General features: G+C 34.8%; 1 protein-coding gene and 1 long non-coding RNA gene across 3 annotated transcripts; one reads left to right on the forward strand and one right to left on the reverse strand.

Annotated features, from left to right (window-relative positions):
- Window positions 1-938: 938 nt before the first annotated feature.
- On the forward strand, window positions 939-7,206 carry LOC104231410 (uncharacterized). Its single transcript, XM_009784402.2, has 6 exons — window positions 939-1,293; window positions 4,588-4,678; window positions 5,904-6,079; window positions 6,170-6,245; window positions 6,332-6,400; window positions 6,824-7,206. Exons 1-5 carry the CDS (start codon window positions 1,168-1,170, stop codon window positions 6,346-6,348), a joined length of 486 nt encoding a protein of 161 aa, XP_009782704.1. The 5' UTR covers window positions 939-1,167; the 3' UTR covers window positions 6,349-6,400; window positions 6,824-7,206.
- Window positions 7,207-9,567: 2,361 nt separating this feature from the next.
- Window positions 9,568-16,747, reverse strand: LOC104231411 (uncharacterized). Of its 2 annotated transcripts, none has more exons than XR_712079.2 (3): window positions 16,088-16,734; window positions 14,349-14,448; window positions 9,568-9,851 (listed from the first exon to the last, which is right to left on the reverse strand). It is a non-coding gene; the product is annotated as an uncharacterized lncRNA (long non-coding RNA). The 2 variants fall into 2 exon arrangements; XR_011400173.1 differs by lacking the exon at window positions 9,568-9,851 and adding an exon at window positions 12,398-12,806 and having other exon boundaries at window positions 16,088-16,747.
- Between the last annotated feature and the right edge of the window lie 3,854 nt (window positions 16,748-20,601).

Here is a 20,601-nt window from a genome sequence, read left to right on the forward strand (position 1 = left end):
CCCTAAGAATAAAGGCGGAGTACGATAATTCCGTTGTACAAGAACAAGGGGGATGTCCAGAACTGCAATAACTATAGGGATATCAAGTTGTTAAGCCACACGATGAAAGTGTGGGAGAGGATGATCGAAGGGAGATTTAGGATGAGTGTGTCCATTTCCGAGAACCAGTTTGTTTTTTTACGTATTTGACACACTCCTCCTCAACCTCAGAAAAAAAACTCGGACTGTATCAGAAAGAAAAGAGGGACCCGAACTCTGAAGAATTTTTTGGTGTTTAGCGTCTGATAAATCTTCTCATTAATTGGATTGATAATGTTGTATGTTATAATTGATTTAGGTGAGTTATAATAGGAGTGTATCCCGTTAAATTGGCAGTTTTCCGTTATTAAACAACTGGAGAGACCTATTATTATGTTGTATTCATGAATACATGGTATGAATACATGTGAATACAACGGCTGACAGCTGGACTGCCCTATTTTTTAGGCAATTTTTGCTATTGTATTCATGAATAAAGTAGCTCGAATACATCAAATACATTACCATAACAACTGAAAGGTAGCTACGGAATGTAATTATGTATATGACAGCTATAAGAAGTTAATAGCCACTAAATAATACTCCTTCCGTTTCAATTTATGTAAACATGTTTGATTGGGCACGAAAATTGATAAAAAATGAAGACTTTTAAAATTTGTGGTCTTAAAGAAGTTAAAATGGTGCCCAGAATATTTGTATGGTTATAAAAGTTTCTCATTAAGGGTAGAATTATAAATTTAAGCTAAATTGTTACCAAATTTAAAAATAAATTATTCTTTTTGAAATGTACCAAAAAATAAATAGGTTCACCTAAATTTAAACACAAGGGAGTAGTCATTTATGAAAATTCCTCAAAATTATTTCACTTTAAGAGGTGAGAGCGCCAAAACTCGGGCGGCCCAAACATGTGAAGAAATGTAGGGCGAGAGATTGGAGTGTTGCAATTTGTATATAGTGACTGCAATAGTCAGTAGTTATCTAGTCCCACTTCTCTGACTGCGATCTTCACGTGGCCTGTTCTATCTAATTACATACTATTAATTCTTCTGACACAATTATTTCCCTTCTCAGAGAGAAAATCTTGGTTTCGTACTTTACCTTTCTGTTCTCTGCTTTTCTTGTGTGCCAATGGAAAGTAGTAAGAAGCAAGTGGGTTCATCATTTTCTGCAGATATTTTTGATTCCACCATAGAATCTACTCAGCCATCCAATTCCACCGGGATTTTCTCTTCACTTTTTCCACCACCATCTAAGGTATTTTATTTCTCTCTCTCTCTCTTTTTTGATTAATCTTTCTTGAGGCTAACTATGTTATATGGTGTTATTTGACTGGATATGGAGTTTTAAAATATTAGATTTCACTTGTTATTAAAGTTTAAATTTGATTTATTTAATGAATTAGGAGTGATGAAGAAATAGAATGGTTTCAGGAATTTTGGAACACCCTAAAATGGCAAAGGTTGTCATATAAACTAGGAACTTAAAAATTTAGTGTGCGATTATATTGGAATTTATTGCAAGTTCTTGCAGTGTATCAAAGTGAAAATTAAACTGGAAATGAGATGCTGTAAATAGGGGAAAATAATGGTTTATACAGACAAACCCAGAAAGTAGGAAAAGAAGTGGATGGGAAGAGAATTAGAAAATTCGGCAAAGGGCTAAATATACCCCTCTACTTTCAAATATTGTTTACCTGTATACCTCGTTATACTATTGGGCTACCTATACCCCTACCGTCATACTATTGGATCGAGTCCATCCCTTGAAGTCGTACCCTCCCAGTATGCGTGAGTCTTCCGCCGATTGACAGAAATGCCGGCCGGAATTCGAGAACGGTCCATCCCACCATAATGGATCTCTCCTACCGCTACATACTAGTGGTTATCTATACCCCTACTGTCATACTTTGAAATAAAAATACCCTTATTTTGGATGGAGTGACATGTGGCAACACCAGATTAAAACGACCCATTTCTTCTTTTTTTTTACCCGACCCGTTTTTAAAAAAAACCACAACCCGACCCTATTTTCATTTTTTTCCAATTTTTTTTAAAATTTCAGTTTTTAAAAAACGAAAATATTTTGTTAAAAAACAAAATATATTTTTTTTCTGTTTTTACAAATTTGTTTTTCCAGTTTTTACAAAACAAAATTCTTTTAAAAAACTGAAAAAATGAAAAAAAATATTTTTCAAAAACGAAAATATTTTGTTGAAAATAGTTTTTTCATTTTTTAAAAAACGAAAATATTTTTTTTTCTATTTTTTTTAAAAAAATTCACTTTATACAAATTTGTTTTTTCAATTTTTACAAAAAGAAAATCTTTAAAAAAATTGAAAAAATTGAAAAAAAAACATTTTTCAAAAACGAAAATATTTTTTTCAGTTTTTAGAAAACGAAAATATTTTGTTAAAATCTGGAAAAAAAATTCCAGTTTTTACAATTTTTTCAGTTTTTACAAATATGTTTTTACAGTTTTTACAAAAAAATATTTTTTGTTAAAAAACGATTTTTTTTAGTTTTTACAATTTGTTTTGCAAAATCTTTTCAGTATCTACTCAGTTTAAAAAAAACGAAAATATTAAAGAAAATTCTTTAAAAAAACTGAAAAATGAAAATATGGTTCGGGTTGTGGGTTTTTTGTAAAATGGGTTGGGTAAAAAAAAAAAAGAAATGGGCCATTTTATCTGGTGCTGCCACGTGGCACTCCATCCAAAATAGGGGTATTTTTGTTCCAAAGTATGACGGTAGGGATATGGATAGTCCAATAGTATAACGAAGGGTACAGGGAAACAATATTTGAAAGTAGAGGGGTATATTTGGCCCTTTGCCGTAGAAAATTTGTTACCTTTCCTTTCTTGAGAGGATTTGAATAGCAAAATTGAATCGACTCTATATAGTTGAATTTATAACCAGAATTTGACATTCCATCAACTTTTGCTAACCCCAGATTCTATTTTTGTAATTGATATGTTCTATCATGTCAGCTCCTTGTAAAGAATTGTGATAGGATTGTAGTGGTGAACTTGTACGACTATTAACAGTTAAAGTGGTTTATGGAATCCTTTTTTTTTCAATTCTCGAGATAGCACGTTCGTGGTGGTTTATGGCATCATATGCTTTCTACCCCCACTTTTACCATTACTTTCTCCTATAAAATATGTTATTTGTGAGATAAAAACCATGGGACACACCAGGTTTCAAATTTTCAGTAGAGGCAAAAAGGTTAAGTGTTATTGTCTCATTTGCTTAAGTCTTGGTGGCCAGAGTTACTCAGTACTTATCTTGGTGGAAGATAACAGGTACCTTATAGAGTTGAGGTGCATCCGAAGCTAGCCTTGGGCACTGCTGTTATAAAGAAAGTATTGTTTGTGTTTGATACAACATGTTGTTAGGGGATTGCTATTTTGAATATTGCAAATTTACAATCAAAAATTGAAATAACATGGCATTGTTCTCTTTCCTTTCCTTTAATCATTGCAAAGCTACAATTGAATTTTGTAATAGTACTATGTTCTCACTTGATCTTTTTGGTTCCACCAGTGAATTCTTTTGACCCTATATTATATGATGTTATTTAACTGCAACGGAGAGAATGCTTCAATTTCAAAATATTGTTTATGCGTTTGATTAGATTTGATGATGAAGAAAATGAAAATGAGAGTGGGTTGATATGTTTGCAAGTTTTTGCAGTGTGTCAAATTGAAATTAGCCTGGAAATAAGATGCAGTAAATGCATTTTGGCTATTGAAGTAGTTTATGAAGAACCTGGAGTGGAAAAATATCAATATTTTAGAGACATAACTAGAAAGGAGGAAAAGAAGGTGGAGTTAGCTCCAGAACTATGTCTATGCTAGAACTAAGGAGCTAACAAAATCCAAAAAATTGTCAACATTGTTTACAGGGGAATGAAAATGCCAGCTAAACAATCTAACTAAGCATCCAGCCTTAAGAGTGTAAGTTGGAGTTGAGATCCCATCAAAGCATCTGCTATTTCTTTCAGTCCAGACACTCCAAAAGATTACTTACTTCATCAAAAAAGAGGATAAAAAATTTTCTTACCTTTTCTTTGTTTAGAGGGTTTGACAAGAAAAACAGAATCGACTTTATCATGACTTCCTAACCAAAAATTGACATTCCATAAACTCATATGGAACCCCAGAAAATCTGTTTTGTAATTTCTATGATTCTATCATGTCAACTCTTTGTAAAGAATTGTAATTATATACGAGTTTCAGATGAAAACTTACTTCTTGGAGGTCACTAGCAAATTTTGGTAGTCTGGATCTAGGTAACAGTTAAAAGAATTGTACGGCCTCCTCTTTATGTACTCTCAAGATAGCATGTTAGTGGTCGTTTAATGCATCCTATGCTTTCTACTTCTATTTTTACTACTATTACTTTCTCTTCTAAAATATGCTGTTCATACACGTAGTTATGGGATTGTGACTGATCATTGCAAATTTACTATCAGATTTTGAAATAGCCTGATCTCTTTTTTCCATGAAAATTAAATAAGAACTTAGTCTTATCTTCCATATTGTTATAGGTTATGGGAAGGAAAGCTTCAGCATCTGAACTTTTGCAATCTCTGGAGAAGCAGTCGTCTGGTTGTAGGGAATGGAACAAACCACCTCCAGGTGTCTTATGATATCTCTCTTTTCCTCATTCTTTTTCGCCTCTCTTTGTTTCACCTCATTTAATTGATGTGTAATTCTCCGATCTGTCTTAACACCTGACTCTTTGAGAATCATTGTTGTGCTTCGTATATATGATTCTACAGACATAAGCTAACCTGTAACATACAAGAGATTCTCCTGCACCCATTTCCATTTCCTTCCTATTAATTGTTCACACTTGATATGTACTTCTTGTGGTATAAACCCAAACAAATCTTTAATCTCTGTAATTCTTGTGCTTTGAATGAAGAATAGGCAATAAATGAGAGAAGTATGCCTCAGTGTAATTATGATAAGCTTTTATATACTGGAGAATCAGTATGGGGTCTACCGCTACAATCCGTTTGTTTGACAGTTCCATAATCATGAACAATTGCTTTCAATTCTAGGTGCTAACTTCATGAAACGTGATGTTTTTCCTTGTATATTCCGCATTTACACTGACATAGCAATGTCTTTATCGTGAGGTGTAGGGGTATTCATAAAAATCCGAAAACCCGAACCAAACCGAAAACCAAACCAAACCGACCAAAAAAACCGATACTTTTTGGTTTGGTTTGGTTTTGGTTTTAAAATTTAAAAACCAATCAAATTTGGTTTGGTTTTGGTTTTAATTAAAAAAAACCGAACCAAACCGAATATAGGAGTAGCTATTTTAAATTTATTATTACACCTATATACTTTTATACAAAGTTTTAAAAAAAATATAGTAAATATTAATCGTTTGCACTTTTAGTATAGTTCTTTATCTTTACATTCTAGTTTAGTTGGTAGTTTTCTTTTGTTAAGTGTAAGAATCTATTTCATGTTAAAAATAATATATTTTTAATTGAGTCCTTAAATTATTCATCACTATTGATTCAATTATCATCAATATATCTTGGTAAATAATATATTTCTCAAAGGACAATTGATTTGATAGTGTTACGTTGAAAATGTGGTCACCGAAATGTGTGTTTGGTAGTGTATATCGTATATTTAAGAAAAAACCGACAAATGACCGAAAAACCGACATAAAACCGAATCCAGAAAAAACCGACTTACTTGGTTTGGTTTGGTTCTAATATTTGAAAAAACGACTTAGTTGGTTTGGTTTCTTTTTAGAGAAAAACCGATCCAAACCGAACCATGAACACCCCTAGTGAGGTGTACGAGAAACTAGTGTCTAACACATGTCATTGAGCAGCTGATGTGACGAAAGATAGAGAAGGTGCAGGGCATTGCACATCCAGTAAGGAACGCGAATCACTTTTTCAGAATAGAGTGGAACCATGTCCGCTAAGTTCTTCTCTCTTCTATGGTGGTCAAGAGGACATGTACGTCAAGTCATCCGATGCTCAAAAAATGGTTGCACATACTTGTGTGAGTTCTTTTTCTTGAAACTCATCTTCACAACTAAAAAATGCAATGCGATGATACTAACTCCTTGTGATGTATTTGTAAATAATTCAGTACAAGAAGGAAGGAGGAGAATATGATTCTGGTGGAAACAACCAATATAGTGCTTCTAGAGGGAATTGGTGGGAAGGTATGCATGTCGTTAGAGTAATAATATTGCGATGGTTGCGAGTAATCATGAATGGATGCTAAGTTTCTGCAAATTCTTGTATTCAGGGTCACTTTATTACTAGAACCTGACCACGGAGCCCCAAAGACATGTGAATTCCCATATATTTAGTAGAGGTAAGTCAGCGAGGACTTTGAACTCTATTCCGTGGATCACATGTGCATCTCTGATGTTGGAACCTTTTATCTTGAATAATGCATCTCTTTCTTTTAATTATGGTTGTCTACTTCAATATTGCTTATTCATCAATACAAATCTGTGAATAGATTCACGCTGAGACTTTTCTCCATTTGTTTTTTCACTTTGTGTGTGTGTGTGTGTGTTGGGGGGGGGGGTGTTTGGGGAAGGGAGATTGGAAAAGAAAGGGACGTTCTTTCCTAAATATGTCTTGTTTATCTAAGATAGTGTGCAAGTGTATGATGATGTTGTTTACAGTACACATTTTATTTTCTTATTTTTGCCACTTCCTGCAACATGGCGATACTAGTTTGCTGAGTACTAACTGATTTTTATTTCCTATTTTCTTGATCAATTTGCAGGAGTTCCTGAATTCTTGGGAGCAGGTTTATTTAGTCTTGTTGAAGACGACTACTACGGCCATGTGTTGACAGACTCCAAGTTTTTATTCTGGGTTCTCTTGATGGTTATTTGAACCCTATATGACATGGACCTTTTTACTCTTTTTGGCTCAGTGCCTTACAAAGCAGGGATTTTGGGAACTATTTTAACATCTTTAACTCTTTTAACACTGCATATGCAATTGAACTATGTAAAATTCTGAATAAGTTCTTGGCAAGACTTGCATGGGCATATAGAATTGAATTAAGAACCTGTATCAATCAGACAGGTTTTGTACCTAAAAATGATCATCATATCTTCTGATTATTTTTCATTATTTGAAAGCTTGAGATGCAAAGTATAATTCATTTCATATGTCGCTGCCATTTTTGGTGGCAGTGAATAAAGTTAAGCCCCTCTCCCTTTCTTGCTGTAAAATTTTCTTTTAGTTAGGCTAGGTGATTTCATCATTCGCCTAAACTTTGGTGAATTTATATGGCAAAAGGTAGCAGTCAATTGGTTGGTGGATATAATCGCAGTGTGCGAATACCACTATTATGAAATAAATAAAACAAAATAATAAGCACAACTACTCTAGGCGCAAACATATACTGCTTTATCTCTTTGGTTACAGCGATAGACCCTGTAATGCTGACAAGTTTGTAACCATTACAACATTCAAGATGGCTTCAAACGGTGTGTGATGAGGGTTTACAAATATACTTACTGCATTGTAGAAGCCTGCCAATTGAGTACCTCCATTTCCAGCAACTAGTACGGTAACAACAACAACAACAAAACCCAGTTTATCCCACAAATAGGGGGTTTGGGACTGGTTTCCGGTAGACCCTCGGCTCCAAGCAAACATGCAAATGATAACAATATGGAGAAAAAATACAACTAGTACGATAACACTGTCCATTCAATTCTTTATGAACATCTGCTTGAGGTTCTTCAACTCAGCCATAGGGTATTCAAAGTCTGCCCCAAAACGTTAAGATAAGAACAGAACTACCCTTCTTGTTCTTCTTTTAATAACCAAAACATTCACAAAAATATGACACGGACTGGGAAAAAGGTTCCCAAATTAGCAAGTGATTCACCTATTTACTCGGGCAAAATAAACGAATCACGATGGTTTAGATGTAAAAAATGCCTCAATTCAACCAACTTTAAAGGGGAAGTAGATAATATCACCTCTCCACAAAATGTTCAAGATTCAAAGCTTAGCTATAGAGGAATTAATTGAATTGACATCAGTTTAAACAGCAAAGTACCTCATATAAACTAGAGTTTGCATTTCGTTGGAAAAAGTGTCACCAATGTTGAAGGATTTTAAATCAACACTTTAACAAACCTGAACTGTTAAAGATGTAAGAGACATCACTTTGCCATGACAAGGTATTCCGATCAGTGTTTCTGTTTCCTAAAGCAAGTTTCTTTGTAATACCAAAAATGGAGATGAGTGTAGGACTGAGTTCTTTTTAAAGGGGTTGAGGAGTGGCGGACTTGATTCTGCTTCCTAGGGCAATTTCTTTGTAATTGATCTCCAAAAATGAGATGGCAAAAACAAAAATTACCGCCGTTGACGGGGATCGAACCCGGGTCACCGGCGTGACAGGAGGAAATACTCACCACTATAGTACAACAAACTTGGTGTTACCCTTCCTATTACAAATTTATATAACCAAAAGCTCAACAATATAAATTTACCAAAATTTAAACACAACAAATTAATCCAAGATTTTCGTCTTCAGAAATCAAAGAGTTTCCACCAATCAGTTCGCCATAGTATCTTGAAAGTTCCTCATATATAAAACGAATTTCAATCATGTACACTTATCATATAAAGAATTTTTACATCATTTAATTTAGCTGTAAACTCGCATTTAAAAGTTATTCTGTTTGAAGGAAGTGCAAATGTACAAGTTTTTTGCTTAGACTCTTTTAGTAAATTGCTCAATCTTTATCTGATAATTAAGCCACAACTGGATTAACCGAAAAATCATCATCGCACAAACAAATTAATTCTATTTCATATGATTAAATGGATAGGAGTCATTGAATTTGAATAAAGTTCCACTCTCCCCTTTAGCCGTGCAAATGCACAAAGAATCTCATCATATACGCAATTCTTCATTATTCAAATAGAAAGTGACATCTAGTCGTAATGAATGGTCATCATCGTAATGAATGGTCATCATCATTTGGTTTCAGAACTAAAAATATCTCAGTTCTTTTATCACATTTTATCGAATGATACTACCAAAGTTTGTGGTAGAGTTGCAATTATTTTTACATCCTTAACCAAAAGTCTCATATTTGAGTGCTAGAGTCACATTTTATCAAATGATACTACCAAAGTTTGTGGTAGAGTTGCAATTATTTTTACATCCTTAACCAAAAGTCTCATATTTGAGTGCTAGAGTATAAAATCGCTTTTGGTAGGGACCAATTTAACCTCCAAAGCGAGACTTTCTAGCACAAATTTGGATTAATCGGCATGGAGACTAGTGAATTAGGGTAGTTTGGTCATTTCTCTATTACAATAAAGGAGTCGGTTAAGTATATGTTAGTACACAGATATTTTGTAACGAACTGAGATTGAAAAATTGTCACGACCCAAGTTCTCCCTCTGTGAACTGTCGTGACGGTACCTAGTCTCTACGACTAGGTAAGCCTAAGAATTTACGAAAAAAAGGAAACAAAGATACGAAACTAGCAATTTACGGGTAATATGGAAAGTTTAAGATACTGCTTAGCATATACAATAACAACACTCTCAATCAATATTAACACTCCCAAAATCCGGAATCTCATGAATCACAAACTAGAGGAAATACATAATGTCTAACTCCGGAAGTCTAAACAAAATAATTACAGAAGGTCTATAGCTAAAAGAGAGAATAGAGAGGGACTTCTCGGTCTGCGGACGTGGCAGATATACCTCGAAGTCTCTGAGAATCGCCTCGCCTCACTGATAGTATGGCTGAGCCGAAGAACCTGGATCTGCACACGAAAAACATATGCAGGAAAGGGCATGAGTACACCACAGCGGTACCCAGTAAAGTGTCAAGCCTAACTCGATCGAGTAGTGACGAGGAAGGTCAGGGTCCTACTGGTTATATACATAAAACATGGTAAATAGTACGAAATGTGACAGTATAATTAAAGCACTAATAGTTAATAGAGAACAAAATCACAGAAAGAATGTAACTCAGTACACAGAGATAGCAACAGGGGATCTTCTAGGATATCGTCTCATAGTCCCAAACGTAAAAGTGTAGGGGATCTCCCGGAATACCAATCCGTAGTCCCAAAGTAAATACCCAGTACAGGGAAATCTCTCGGGTGTCGTCCCGTAGTCCCAAATATAAACGTGCATGGGGGATATCCCAGAATACCGATCCGTAATCCCAAAGTAAACATGCAGGGGGATCTCCCGGGATATCATCCCGTAGTCCCAAAGTAAACAAACAACAGTATCAAGAAAGAATCTACAGTTCTATTCGTGGATAAATAGGAATTCTACTATAAACATGTTGCATCGAATACAAGTAAGCAGTTAAAGCATGTAAGACAAATAGAACACATAAACATGATTTTCCTAAGCTAAACAAGAGGCTTCAAGTACGAGTATTGCTCAATTACAAGAAAAACACAGATATTTACTTAATAAAAATAGGATTTTTCAATAATTAGCATGTGTATGCCCTCTTCACCTCACGTACGCGGCACTCATATAACAACAATACCAAAATCCTAAGGGGAGTTCCCCCACACAAGGTTAGGCAAGCCACTTACCTCGAACCGGCTTAAAATCAATCCGAAATTACGCTCTTACCACGAGTATCCAACTCTAGGTGGCCCAAATCTCACCAAATTAATATCATAACGTAAATACAACTACAAACAACTAATTTAGCTAATGAAATCGAAGCTAAGGCAAGAAAATAGAAAAACGCCCAAAAATCCTCCCCGGGCCCACGTCTCGAAATCGGGTAAAAGTTATGGATTATGAACCCCCAATTCACTCACGAGTTTACTCGTACCAAAATTATCCAAATCTGATGTCAAAATCCCAATCAAAGCTCGAAATCTTAGTTGAAGAACTCTATTCCATTTTTTCTAATTTTTTACCCCAAATCCAAAATTAAATGATAAAATTAATGATAGATTAGTGGAATATAACTAAAATCAAGTGTAGAATCATTACCCAATTGATATCTCTGAAAATCCCTCAAAACCTCGTTCGAATCCAAGCTCCCAAACTCTAGTTTTGATAAAAATGGCTAACCCTCAGTTTTGAAACTTTATAATCTGCCCAGGTAAATCCTTCTTCGCGAATGCGGAAGGTCCCTCGCGTTCGCGAAGCACAACTTGACTTGGCCTAGAATTCCTTCATCACGAACGCGATGACCTAGATGTGAACACGATAGCCACTCTCTCAATCCTACGCGAACGCGGGACCCTCTTCGCGAACGCGTAGGCATAGGACCTCTCAGCTTCGCGAACGCGGAACCAACATCGCGAACGCAAAGCGTTAAATTCTCACCTGCCCTAGCTCCTCTTCGCGAACGCGAGAGCCCACTCGCGAACGCGAAGAAGGAAACCAGAACTGGAGACTTCTGCAATTTCTACAATCTTCTTCTTAAGTCTAAAGGTCCGTTAACCACTCGAAATCAACCCGAGGACCCCGAGACCTCAACCAAACATACCAACAAGTCCTAAAACACCATACAAACTTATTCCAACCCTCGAATCACAACAAGCAATGCTAAAATCATGAATCACCCTCTAATCCAAACCTAAAAAACTTGAAATTTCAAGAATCCTACAACCGATGCCGAAACCAACCAAAACAAGTCCGATTGACCCCAAATTTTGCACACAAGTCACATTTAGCACTACGGAGCTATTCCAACTTTCGGAATCGAATTCCGACCCCGATATCATTATCGATCCGGAAACTTCAAAAATTCAACTTTCGGCATTTCAATCCTAAATAAGCTACAGACCTCCAAAACGCAATCCAAACATGTCCCTAAGCCCGAAATCACTCAACGGAGCTAACAGAATCGACGGAATTACATTCTGAGGCCATCTTCATACTATTCCTACTACGGTCCAAATTCTAAAGCTTAAGCTCTCATTTAGGGACTAAATGTCTCAAAACACTCCAAAACTCAAAACGAATCTTTCCGGAAACTCACAATAGCAGAAACAAATACGGGAAAAGTAGTTAATAGAGGATCGGGGCATTAATTCTTAAAACGACCGGCCGGGTCGTTACAAAAATACAATTTGACTTCTTCTTCTTTTGTCTTCTCCTCTTCTAAACTTCTCAATCCTTATCAATGGATGAAATCACAGATTCCGTCATGGTATCAAAGCAATCAGTTTGGGATTAGAGCAAAGGATTTCAAAACTGATGAGGAAACCATTGTTGAATTTCGAATTCTAGGGTTTCAACAGCCATGGAAGAATCAGCTGGAAATATTCAAGTTGATCATAATCATCCATTTTTCTTATAAGCTACAGACGTTCATGGTATATCGTTGGTTGATATAAAGCTTGCAGACCCATAAAATTATGCTATATGGAGCCGCTCGATGCGTCAGGCACTACTGGTCAAAAACAAGTTAGGTTTATTGATGGAACCTACTTGAAGAGCTCCTACAACGAAGATTTGGAAAACCAGTGGGAGCGATGCAACGCCGTGGTGCTCTCATGGATAGGGTGCACGGTCACTACTGAATTTCAACCTAGTATCATCAACGCTTCAAATGCAAGAAAGGTCTGGAACGAATTCAAAGAGCAGTTTGAGAATTCAAATCTTACCAGACTTTATCACTTGTGGACATCGATTGGAGCCTTGAAGCAAGGTACTGACTCTGCAACTCAATATTACTCAAAATTGAAGGATTTATGGAATGAGATGGACTTGATAATACCTGCTTCAGGCTGTGATTGTAGAGGGAATAAGCCTTTCATCGAGCAATTTAGAAAACCACATTTACTGTAATTTTTGGTTGGCCTAAATGAATCATGCAATCATGTTCGAAGTGATATGCTACTTAAAAGTCCTACACTGACTGTGAATCAAGCATATGCTCTAGCTATACAGTAAGAGAGTCAATGCACACTAGGGATGGAAAACATTGATAAAGAACCCTTGATGATGCTAGCTAGTAGAGCACAAGGATTCAAACCTAAAAAGCCATGGTTTGATTTGTGAACACTGTGGGTATAAGAGACACTTGAAGGAAAATTATTACATGATTATAGGATTTCCTTCTGATTTCAAAAGTAAGAAGAAAGCTCAAAGAGTAGGAGGTAGATCTTATGCCAATGTTTCAGTTGGTGAGGCAGAAGGATCCAATAACAAGCAACCACAAGGGAACTTTCTTGCAGAAGAGCAATATAAGCAATTTATGAACCTTCTCAACAAATCTTAATCAAATGTCTGTCACTCATTGATGGCAGATATAACTACCTTATTGACAAAAAACATCCAGTTGTGATTGGATAATGGATTCTGGGGTATCTCACCATATTACCTCAGAAACTTTTAAATAACATAAGGACCATTGAGAAACAACATAATGGAGGCAAGTACAAACTGAGAATAAGTGTTCAGTAACACACACAGAAAATATAACTGTTCTAGAGAACTAGACTCTTAAGAACGTGTTACATGTTCAAGATTTTAAGTTCAATTTGCTCTCAATGTCAAAATTGACTAGGGAATTATGCTGTTATGCTTCTTTTTTCCCTGACTTTTGCACATTTAAAGGTCTTTACAATGGCAAAGTGATGGGGATTGGTAAGGAAAATTATGGACTGTATATGTTGGAAAATGAAATAGGATTTCTCAGCAGCTTTTGTCACAAAGAGATTGAAGACTCAAACTTATGGAATATGATTTCGATCACCCTTCAACGTGCAACATGTTCCTTCCTTAAAGAATAGGGTAGACAATAAGGTTCAACGTCTTTGTGAAATATGTCCATTAGCCAAGCAAAGCAGAGACAAATTTTCTATTAGTAGCAGTAAAACTGAACATATTTTTAAACTTATACATGTTGATGTCTGGACACCTCATAAGATTCCTACCTATGATAGAAAGCATTATTTTGTAATTGTTATAGATGATTTTAGTAGATATAATTGGATATATTTTTTACAATCTACATTTAAAGTGAAAGTTGTACTAAAAGATTTCTTTTCTATGGTAAAGAATCAGTTTGGTGTATGTGTTAAATTTCTACGGTCTGACAATGGGACAAAGTTTTTTAACTCTAGTTGCAGGGAACTTATGGCTTATTTAGGGTCTGTGCTTCAAAGCAGTTGTCCATACACTCCCTAACAGAATGGGGTGGTAAAGAGAAAGCATATGCATATTCTTGAAGTTGCTAGGGCAGTAAAGTTCCAAAGCTCAATACCAAATAGGTTCTGGGGAGACTGTGTAAAAGTAACAATGTATCTGATTAACAAATGGCCTACCTCTGTTCTAGGAGGGAAATCTCCTTTTGAAATATTGTACAAGAAGCCACAAAAAATTGAACACCTTAGGGTATTTGGGTGTTTGTTCTTTGCCAGCAACCTGCCAAAAGGGGATAAGTTTGACAAAAGACCAAGGAATATTGTCCTAATTGGATATTCAGAGATACAAAAGTGGTATAAATTATATGACATGAAAGCTAGAAAGTTTCTTAACATTAATGATATGACATTTAGAGAATAATTATTCCTTTTCAAAGGATTACAATCAGACATGGAGGACATATTCCCTCATAAGTTTCCAATTAACTTGAGTCCTGAATTCTTGCCATCTACTTCATCGCCTACTTCAAAAGACTCTTCCCTAGAAGGGTTACAAGCAGACATTGAGCATGTAGCTGAATATGGTAATCAAACAACAATCTAGAAAACTCATACGCAGAAGTAAATAAAATTTCACAGGGTCATGATGAGATAGATGTAACTAGAAGTTCAGAAGCTTCAGAAAATTTACAAGCCTCTGTAGACACTCAACAGACCAATGAGATTGCAAGACAAGCTTCTGCAGATGCTCAAAAGACAAGAAAAGCAACAATATCTTATAAACCTCCTATTTGGATAAAAGACTATGTCACTACAAATAAGGATGGAAGTAGTTGTATGTATCTAATCACACAAAGCTTGTCCTATGCTAATCTCACAACTGGTTACCAGATATATTTGAAGGCATTCTCTATTTATGTTGAGCCTTATTCCTTTAAGGAAGTATGTCAAGACAGTAGATGGGTGCAGATTATGTAATAAGAAATAGATATACTGATGGATAACAACACTTGGGAACTAGTTGAATTATCAGCTGGTAAACAGGAAATATGATCCAAGTGGGTCTATAAGATCAAATACAAGGCAAATGGCGATGTGAAGAGAATTAAGGCAAGATTATTAGCTAAGGGGTACAACCAAAAGGAGGGTTTGGACTACCATGACACTTTCTCACCTGTGGCTAAGATGGTCACTGTGAGGACATTGATCAGCATTGCAGCATCTAAATGCTAGACACTCTTTCAAATGAATATCAATAATGCATTCTTGCAAGGAAACCTATATGAAGAGGTCTATATGACATTACCTCAGGGTTTTCAAAGACAGAGGGAGAAGAAAGTATGCAGGTTGCTAAAATCACTGTATGGGCTCAAACAAGCATCCCGATAGTGGAATATAAAGTTGACTGAGGCATTACTTCATGATGGTTTTACACAAAGTGCTTTTGATCACTCACTCTTCATCAAGAAAACAGGGGGAGAGATGGTTGTTATACTTGTTTATGTAGACGATTTACTAATAACATGAAGTAGTCTCAAGTTGGTGGAAGCAGCAAAGCTGTCATTACATAATAAATTTAAAGTTAAGGATTTGGGTGAATTGAGATACTTTCTTGGGATTGAGATATTAAGGTCTAAGAAAGGGATCATACTCAACCAAAAAAATATGTTTTAGAATTGATTGCAGATGTGGGGCTGAGTAGTTCCAAACCAGTCCATACACCTTTGGAGCTGAATCAGAAACTCACCTCAGTAAAATTTGACACTCATGTTGGCACGGTTGGTGATCCAGTATTAGAGGGCTTCACTTCTTATAAAAATTTGATTGGTAAGTTGTTGTACTTAACTATTACTAGACATGATATAAGCTTTGCAGTCCAAAATTTAAGTCAGTTTATGCAAAGTCCCAAGCAAACACACCTTGAAGCAGCCTTGATGATAGTGAGATATCTCAAAGGCGCACCAGAGCTGGGAATTTTGTTACCAGTAGCTTCCATTGATACTCTTAGTATTTATTGTGATTCTGACTAGGCTGCATGCCCAAACACTCGCAGAACTGTCACTAATTATGTCGTGAAACTTGGGAACTCTTTGATTTCTTGAAAATCCAAGAAGCAACATATAGCTAGTCGTAGCTCTGCTGAAGCAGAGTATAGAAGTATGGTTGTTGCTGTTGTTAAAATCACTTGGCTTGTTTATTTATTCACGGAGCTGGGAATTTCTGTTCTTTAAGCCTACGCACTTATTTTGTGATAATAAGGCTGCAATTCAGATAGCTAACAATCCCATCTCCCATGAAAGAATGAAGCATCTTGAGATTGATTGTCATTTTGTGATGGAGCAGATAAAGTCTGGTCTCATTGAACCTCATTACATCTCTTCATCCCTTCAGCTTGCAGACTTATTCACTAAGGGACTTGCCACTGCACAACATCAGTCCCTCATGTCCAAGCTCGGAGTGTTGGATATTTTTCACCCTTCATCTTGAGGGGAGTATTGGAGACTAGTGAGTTAGGGTAGTTTGGTCATTTTTCAATTACAAAAAAAGAGTCAGTTCAGTATATGTTAGTATACAGATATTTTGTAACGAACTGAGATTGAAAAATACAATTTGACTTCTTCTTCTTTTGTCTTCTCCTCTTCTCACCTTCTCGATCCTTATTAATGGATGAAATCACAGATTCCATCAATCGGGTCCAAAAACAGGTACCGAGCACTGGGCGAAAAACAAAAAGATATTTTATCGAAATGATGGATTAATTAGCAATTTATACACCCCTAAGCCCTAACCCCTTTGATAAGTATAGATAAACTCCACAATTTAATTTAAGAAAATAAAAAATAGATAACGAAATCTCCAGCATATGTCATACAAAAAATACAGGACAATGCGTTTGAGAAATAAAACATCCTAAACTTAAAAGTAAAATGTAGAAAATCTCTATGGAATCTTCAGATTATCATCTAACATGTCGCTTTTGTAGCATATGTCGTGTATGGTTGTTGAATCGTCATTCAACCTTGTCTTGTACTGTTGTACAGTATTAGAGAAAGATTCAGGATTATAAAACAATAGATATGAGATACCACTAGGTGTATTACTTTTTTTGTTTGTGACAATGAATGTCAAATTAATATGTACAATTTTATAAAATTACAGGGCTATATATATATATGTATGTATGTATGTATATATATATATATATATATGTATGTATATATATATATGTATGTACGTATGTATTAAGGTTCATGATTTAAATTTATCCCTGATTTAAATTTTGATGGGTTAATATAAAGGTTCTTGTTGCTGAATCTATTAAACTTTGAAACGGGGTCAAAATTTAGTTCTTTTTCCTTTTCGAAATGTTTGTGATTTTTTAAGACATATATATATATATATATATATATATATATATATATATATATATATATATATATATATACTACTAAAACACATACATTAATAACATATTCTTCTTCCTTTCCTCACCAGATTACCCTTTTAATAATATATATTTATATTTAATAATATAAAAGTAGAAAAGTAGAAACCCCTAAATTTGAAAGTTGAAGGACAGATTACCCTTTTAATAATATATATTTATATTTAATAATAATAATAATAATAATAATAATAATAATAATAACAATAATTAAACACAACTGAAAATATTTTATATTGTGCTTTTTCTAAATAGGTGTGTTCTAAATGATACAACCATAGCGAAAATGAAGTAAATAGTGGATATGTTATTTGTGTCTCCTTTCGATTGTGGAAGGTTGATTAATTACACTTTCATAGATGATTTCTTTAGGACAAAAATCCGTGTGCGGTGGAAAAAATATTTTATCGAAAATTTTCTAAATGACAAAGTGAAACGTGTACAATTTTGCTGGCTTTTACCAATTACGGTATTAGAGAATTATATTGGCAAGGCTTCTTCAGAAATCACTTTATCTTTGCCATGTTAGAAAACACATTGTTGACTCTGGTTCATGGCTAATATATACAATCCGCAATGACATTAAACTAACAACAAAATCTGATTCTACTTTATTTGCTCTACCCATTCTTTAATTTCCTATTATGTGCGATTTTGTCAAAATTCAATTTTTATGTGTTATATTAAGTATGTGATGATTTCATGATATATTATTGTGTTTTACATGAATGTCTTGGTCAGAAATAACATATATTTAAAGTTATAGTTGTTTTCCTTTGGAGAAATTCAAAATACTTGGCATATATACATATATGTTAAATGCATAAAATTATGTAGACTTTATTTTCAAATTGCGAAAATAAACTTTCAAGGATTAATTTTTTTGGATAACTTCTTCAATTTAGCATAATTATGGTTATTTAATGTAAATAATATAATACTCGCTCCAAAAGATTAAGATTGAACATTTTTTGTTCACAAGTTAATGCTATTAATTTGATGCATTTGTGTATATATGAACGCAAATTTGCATTAATGCGTTATCATTATTTTCACTTTCTTTCGTTCATTGTTTGCTCCTTTAGTTTTTTGGTAAATTAAAGAGCATACCGCAATATGACCCAAATAGACCTCACTCACGGGTCCTTGAGCGTTTTTTTTTCTTTCATAATAGTTGATATGTTTTTCAATATCTAATCTGAACTTATAAAATGTAACGACCTGATTGGTCGTTTTGAGCATTTGCATTTTGCTCGGTAGTTTACGGGCATGAGTAGCTACGTATGATGTATTATGACTTGTGTGAATTGTCGATTTTAATTTTCAGGTTATTCGGAACTAGTGAAACTACCCGCGCTTCGCGCAGTTGTATAAAATATTAGAGATATATTTGTATATTTATACACAAAATTTAATTTTATATGTTGGTGAATTCAAAAACATAAAATAGTGTTTGATATCAAAAGTAGAGCTTAAATAAACTTCATTTAAATAGTTAGATTATCTTTAAGAAAGGAAATGTGAATTCTTACTTATGAATTAACTTCATATATAGATTGATAGATTCAAATTACAAAACTTTTGTTTTTCAAAAATTTTCTTCTTTTTAAATAAAAAACATGTTAAAAATAAAGAAACTAAAACCAAATAAGTGAATTGCATTGTAATTCGGCATATGTTTTTTCTCCTATTGTTTTCCTTTATTAAATTTTTTTCTTCATAATTCTATTCCTCGATATTCTTCTTAATTATCGATCCCCTAAATAAGCTCTTATTTGAGAAAACTCTCTACTTGTTGATCCTCCACCATGTTTTTTCTCTTTCCTCTTTCTTTCTATTTTCTGTCGCTACTTCCTAGTAAGTAATTATTTTCTATCTTTCTTTCTTGTTCTCACTCTTTTATGTTGTTAATCCGAGAAAACTAGAAGCTTTGCCTCTCCAACTCCTTCATGTCCTACAAATCTATTTTTTTTTCTTAATTTTGAAGAACTAAAAAAATTACTTCAAGAATTTTTTCCGTTTCTCATATTAGTATGAAGTAAAATGGTCTAACCGAACACTTTCCAATACAAAATAAAATTCATCTAAGCAATCACTTAAAACTTAAGGGTTAATGTGTGTCACGACCCTAAAATCGTCCCGGTCGTGATGACGCCTATCATGAAACTAGGCCAGCCGACACAATTCTCGAATTAACCATTATTTAATAAAAGTAATTTTTGTAAGCCTTTAATTAATCAAATATCTCATAATATAAGTCTAAATGAACAGTGCGGAATAAATACACAAGCCCGACATCGGGGTGTCACAAGTCACGAGCATCCACTAAGGTCTGAATACAACGAAGAGTCTGAAAATATACTAAAACAATCTAAGGAAGACAAGAGGGAGAAGAGCAGGGTTGCGAACGTCGGGCAGCTACCTTGCTAACTCCGATGACTCTGCCACTGAGCAATCAACATTCGCTACCAGGTTCAGAAATACCTAAATCTGCACACAAGGTGAATGGAGTAATGTGAGTACGTCAACTCAGTAAGTAATAAAAGTAAATGAAAACTGAGTAGTAAGAAAACACGTAAACCACGTCATAATGCTATAGCAAATACAGTACATTTCCAAAACAGTACAGAAATCATTTACTTCATAAATCAAGCTCAGTTTCAGTAAAACCTTTTTAAAACAACTTTCAATAGTTTCAAACGAGTGATAGAATATTGAGTAAAATTAATAGAAATGTAAACAGCTCATCGGGAAAAACATGTACCATAAACCGTCCCTCAGGCAAAATAACGTAAGAACCAGCCCCTCGGGCTACCTCACAATCACTCGTAATCAGCCCCTCGGGAACAACATGAATCAAGAACAGCCCCTCGGGCAACAATATGAAACAACAACAGCCCATCGGGAAACAATATGAAACAACAACAGCCCATCGGGCAGCATCACATCACTCACACTGGGTACCCGCGCTCACTGGGGGTATGCAGA

Source organism: Nicotiana sylvestris, chromosome 6 (assembly GCF_000393655.2).
Source record: "Nicotiana sylvestris chromosome 6, ASM39365v2, whole genome shotgun sequence".
Taxonomy (NCBI): domain Eukaryota; kingdom Viridiplantae; phylum Streptophyta; class Magnoliopsida; order Solanales; family Solanaceae; genus Nicotiana; species Nicotiana sylvestris.

Coding starts and splice junctions, on each gene's coding strand:
- LOC104231410 (XM_009784402.2), top strand. CDS start 1,168: ATGGAAAGTAGTAAGAAGCAAGTGGGTTCATCATTTTCTGCAGATATT. Junction 1,294..4,587: donor TTTTTCCACCACCATCTAAG/GTATTTTATTTC, acceptor ATATTGTTATAG/GTTATGGGAAGGAAAGCTTC. Junction 4,679..5,903: donor ATGGAACAAACCACCTCCAG/GTGTCTTATGAT, acceptor GTCATTGAGCAG/CTGATGTGACGAAAGATAGA.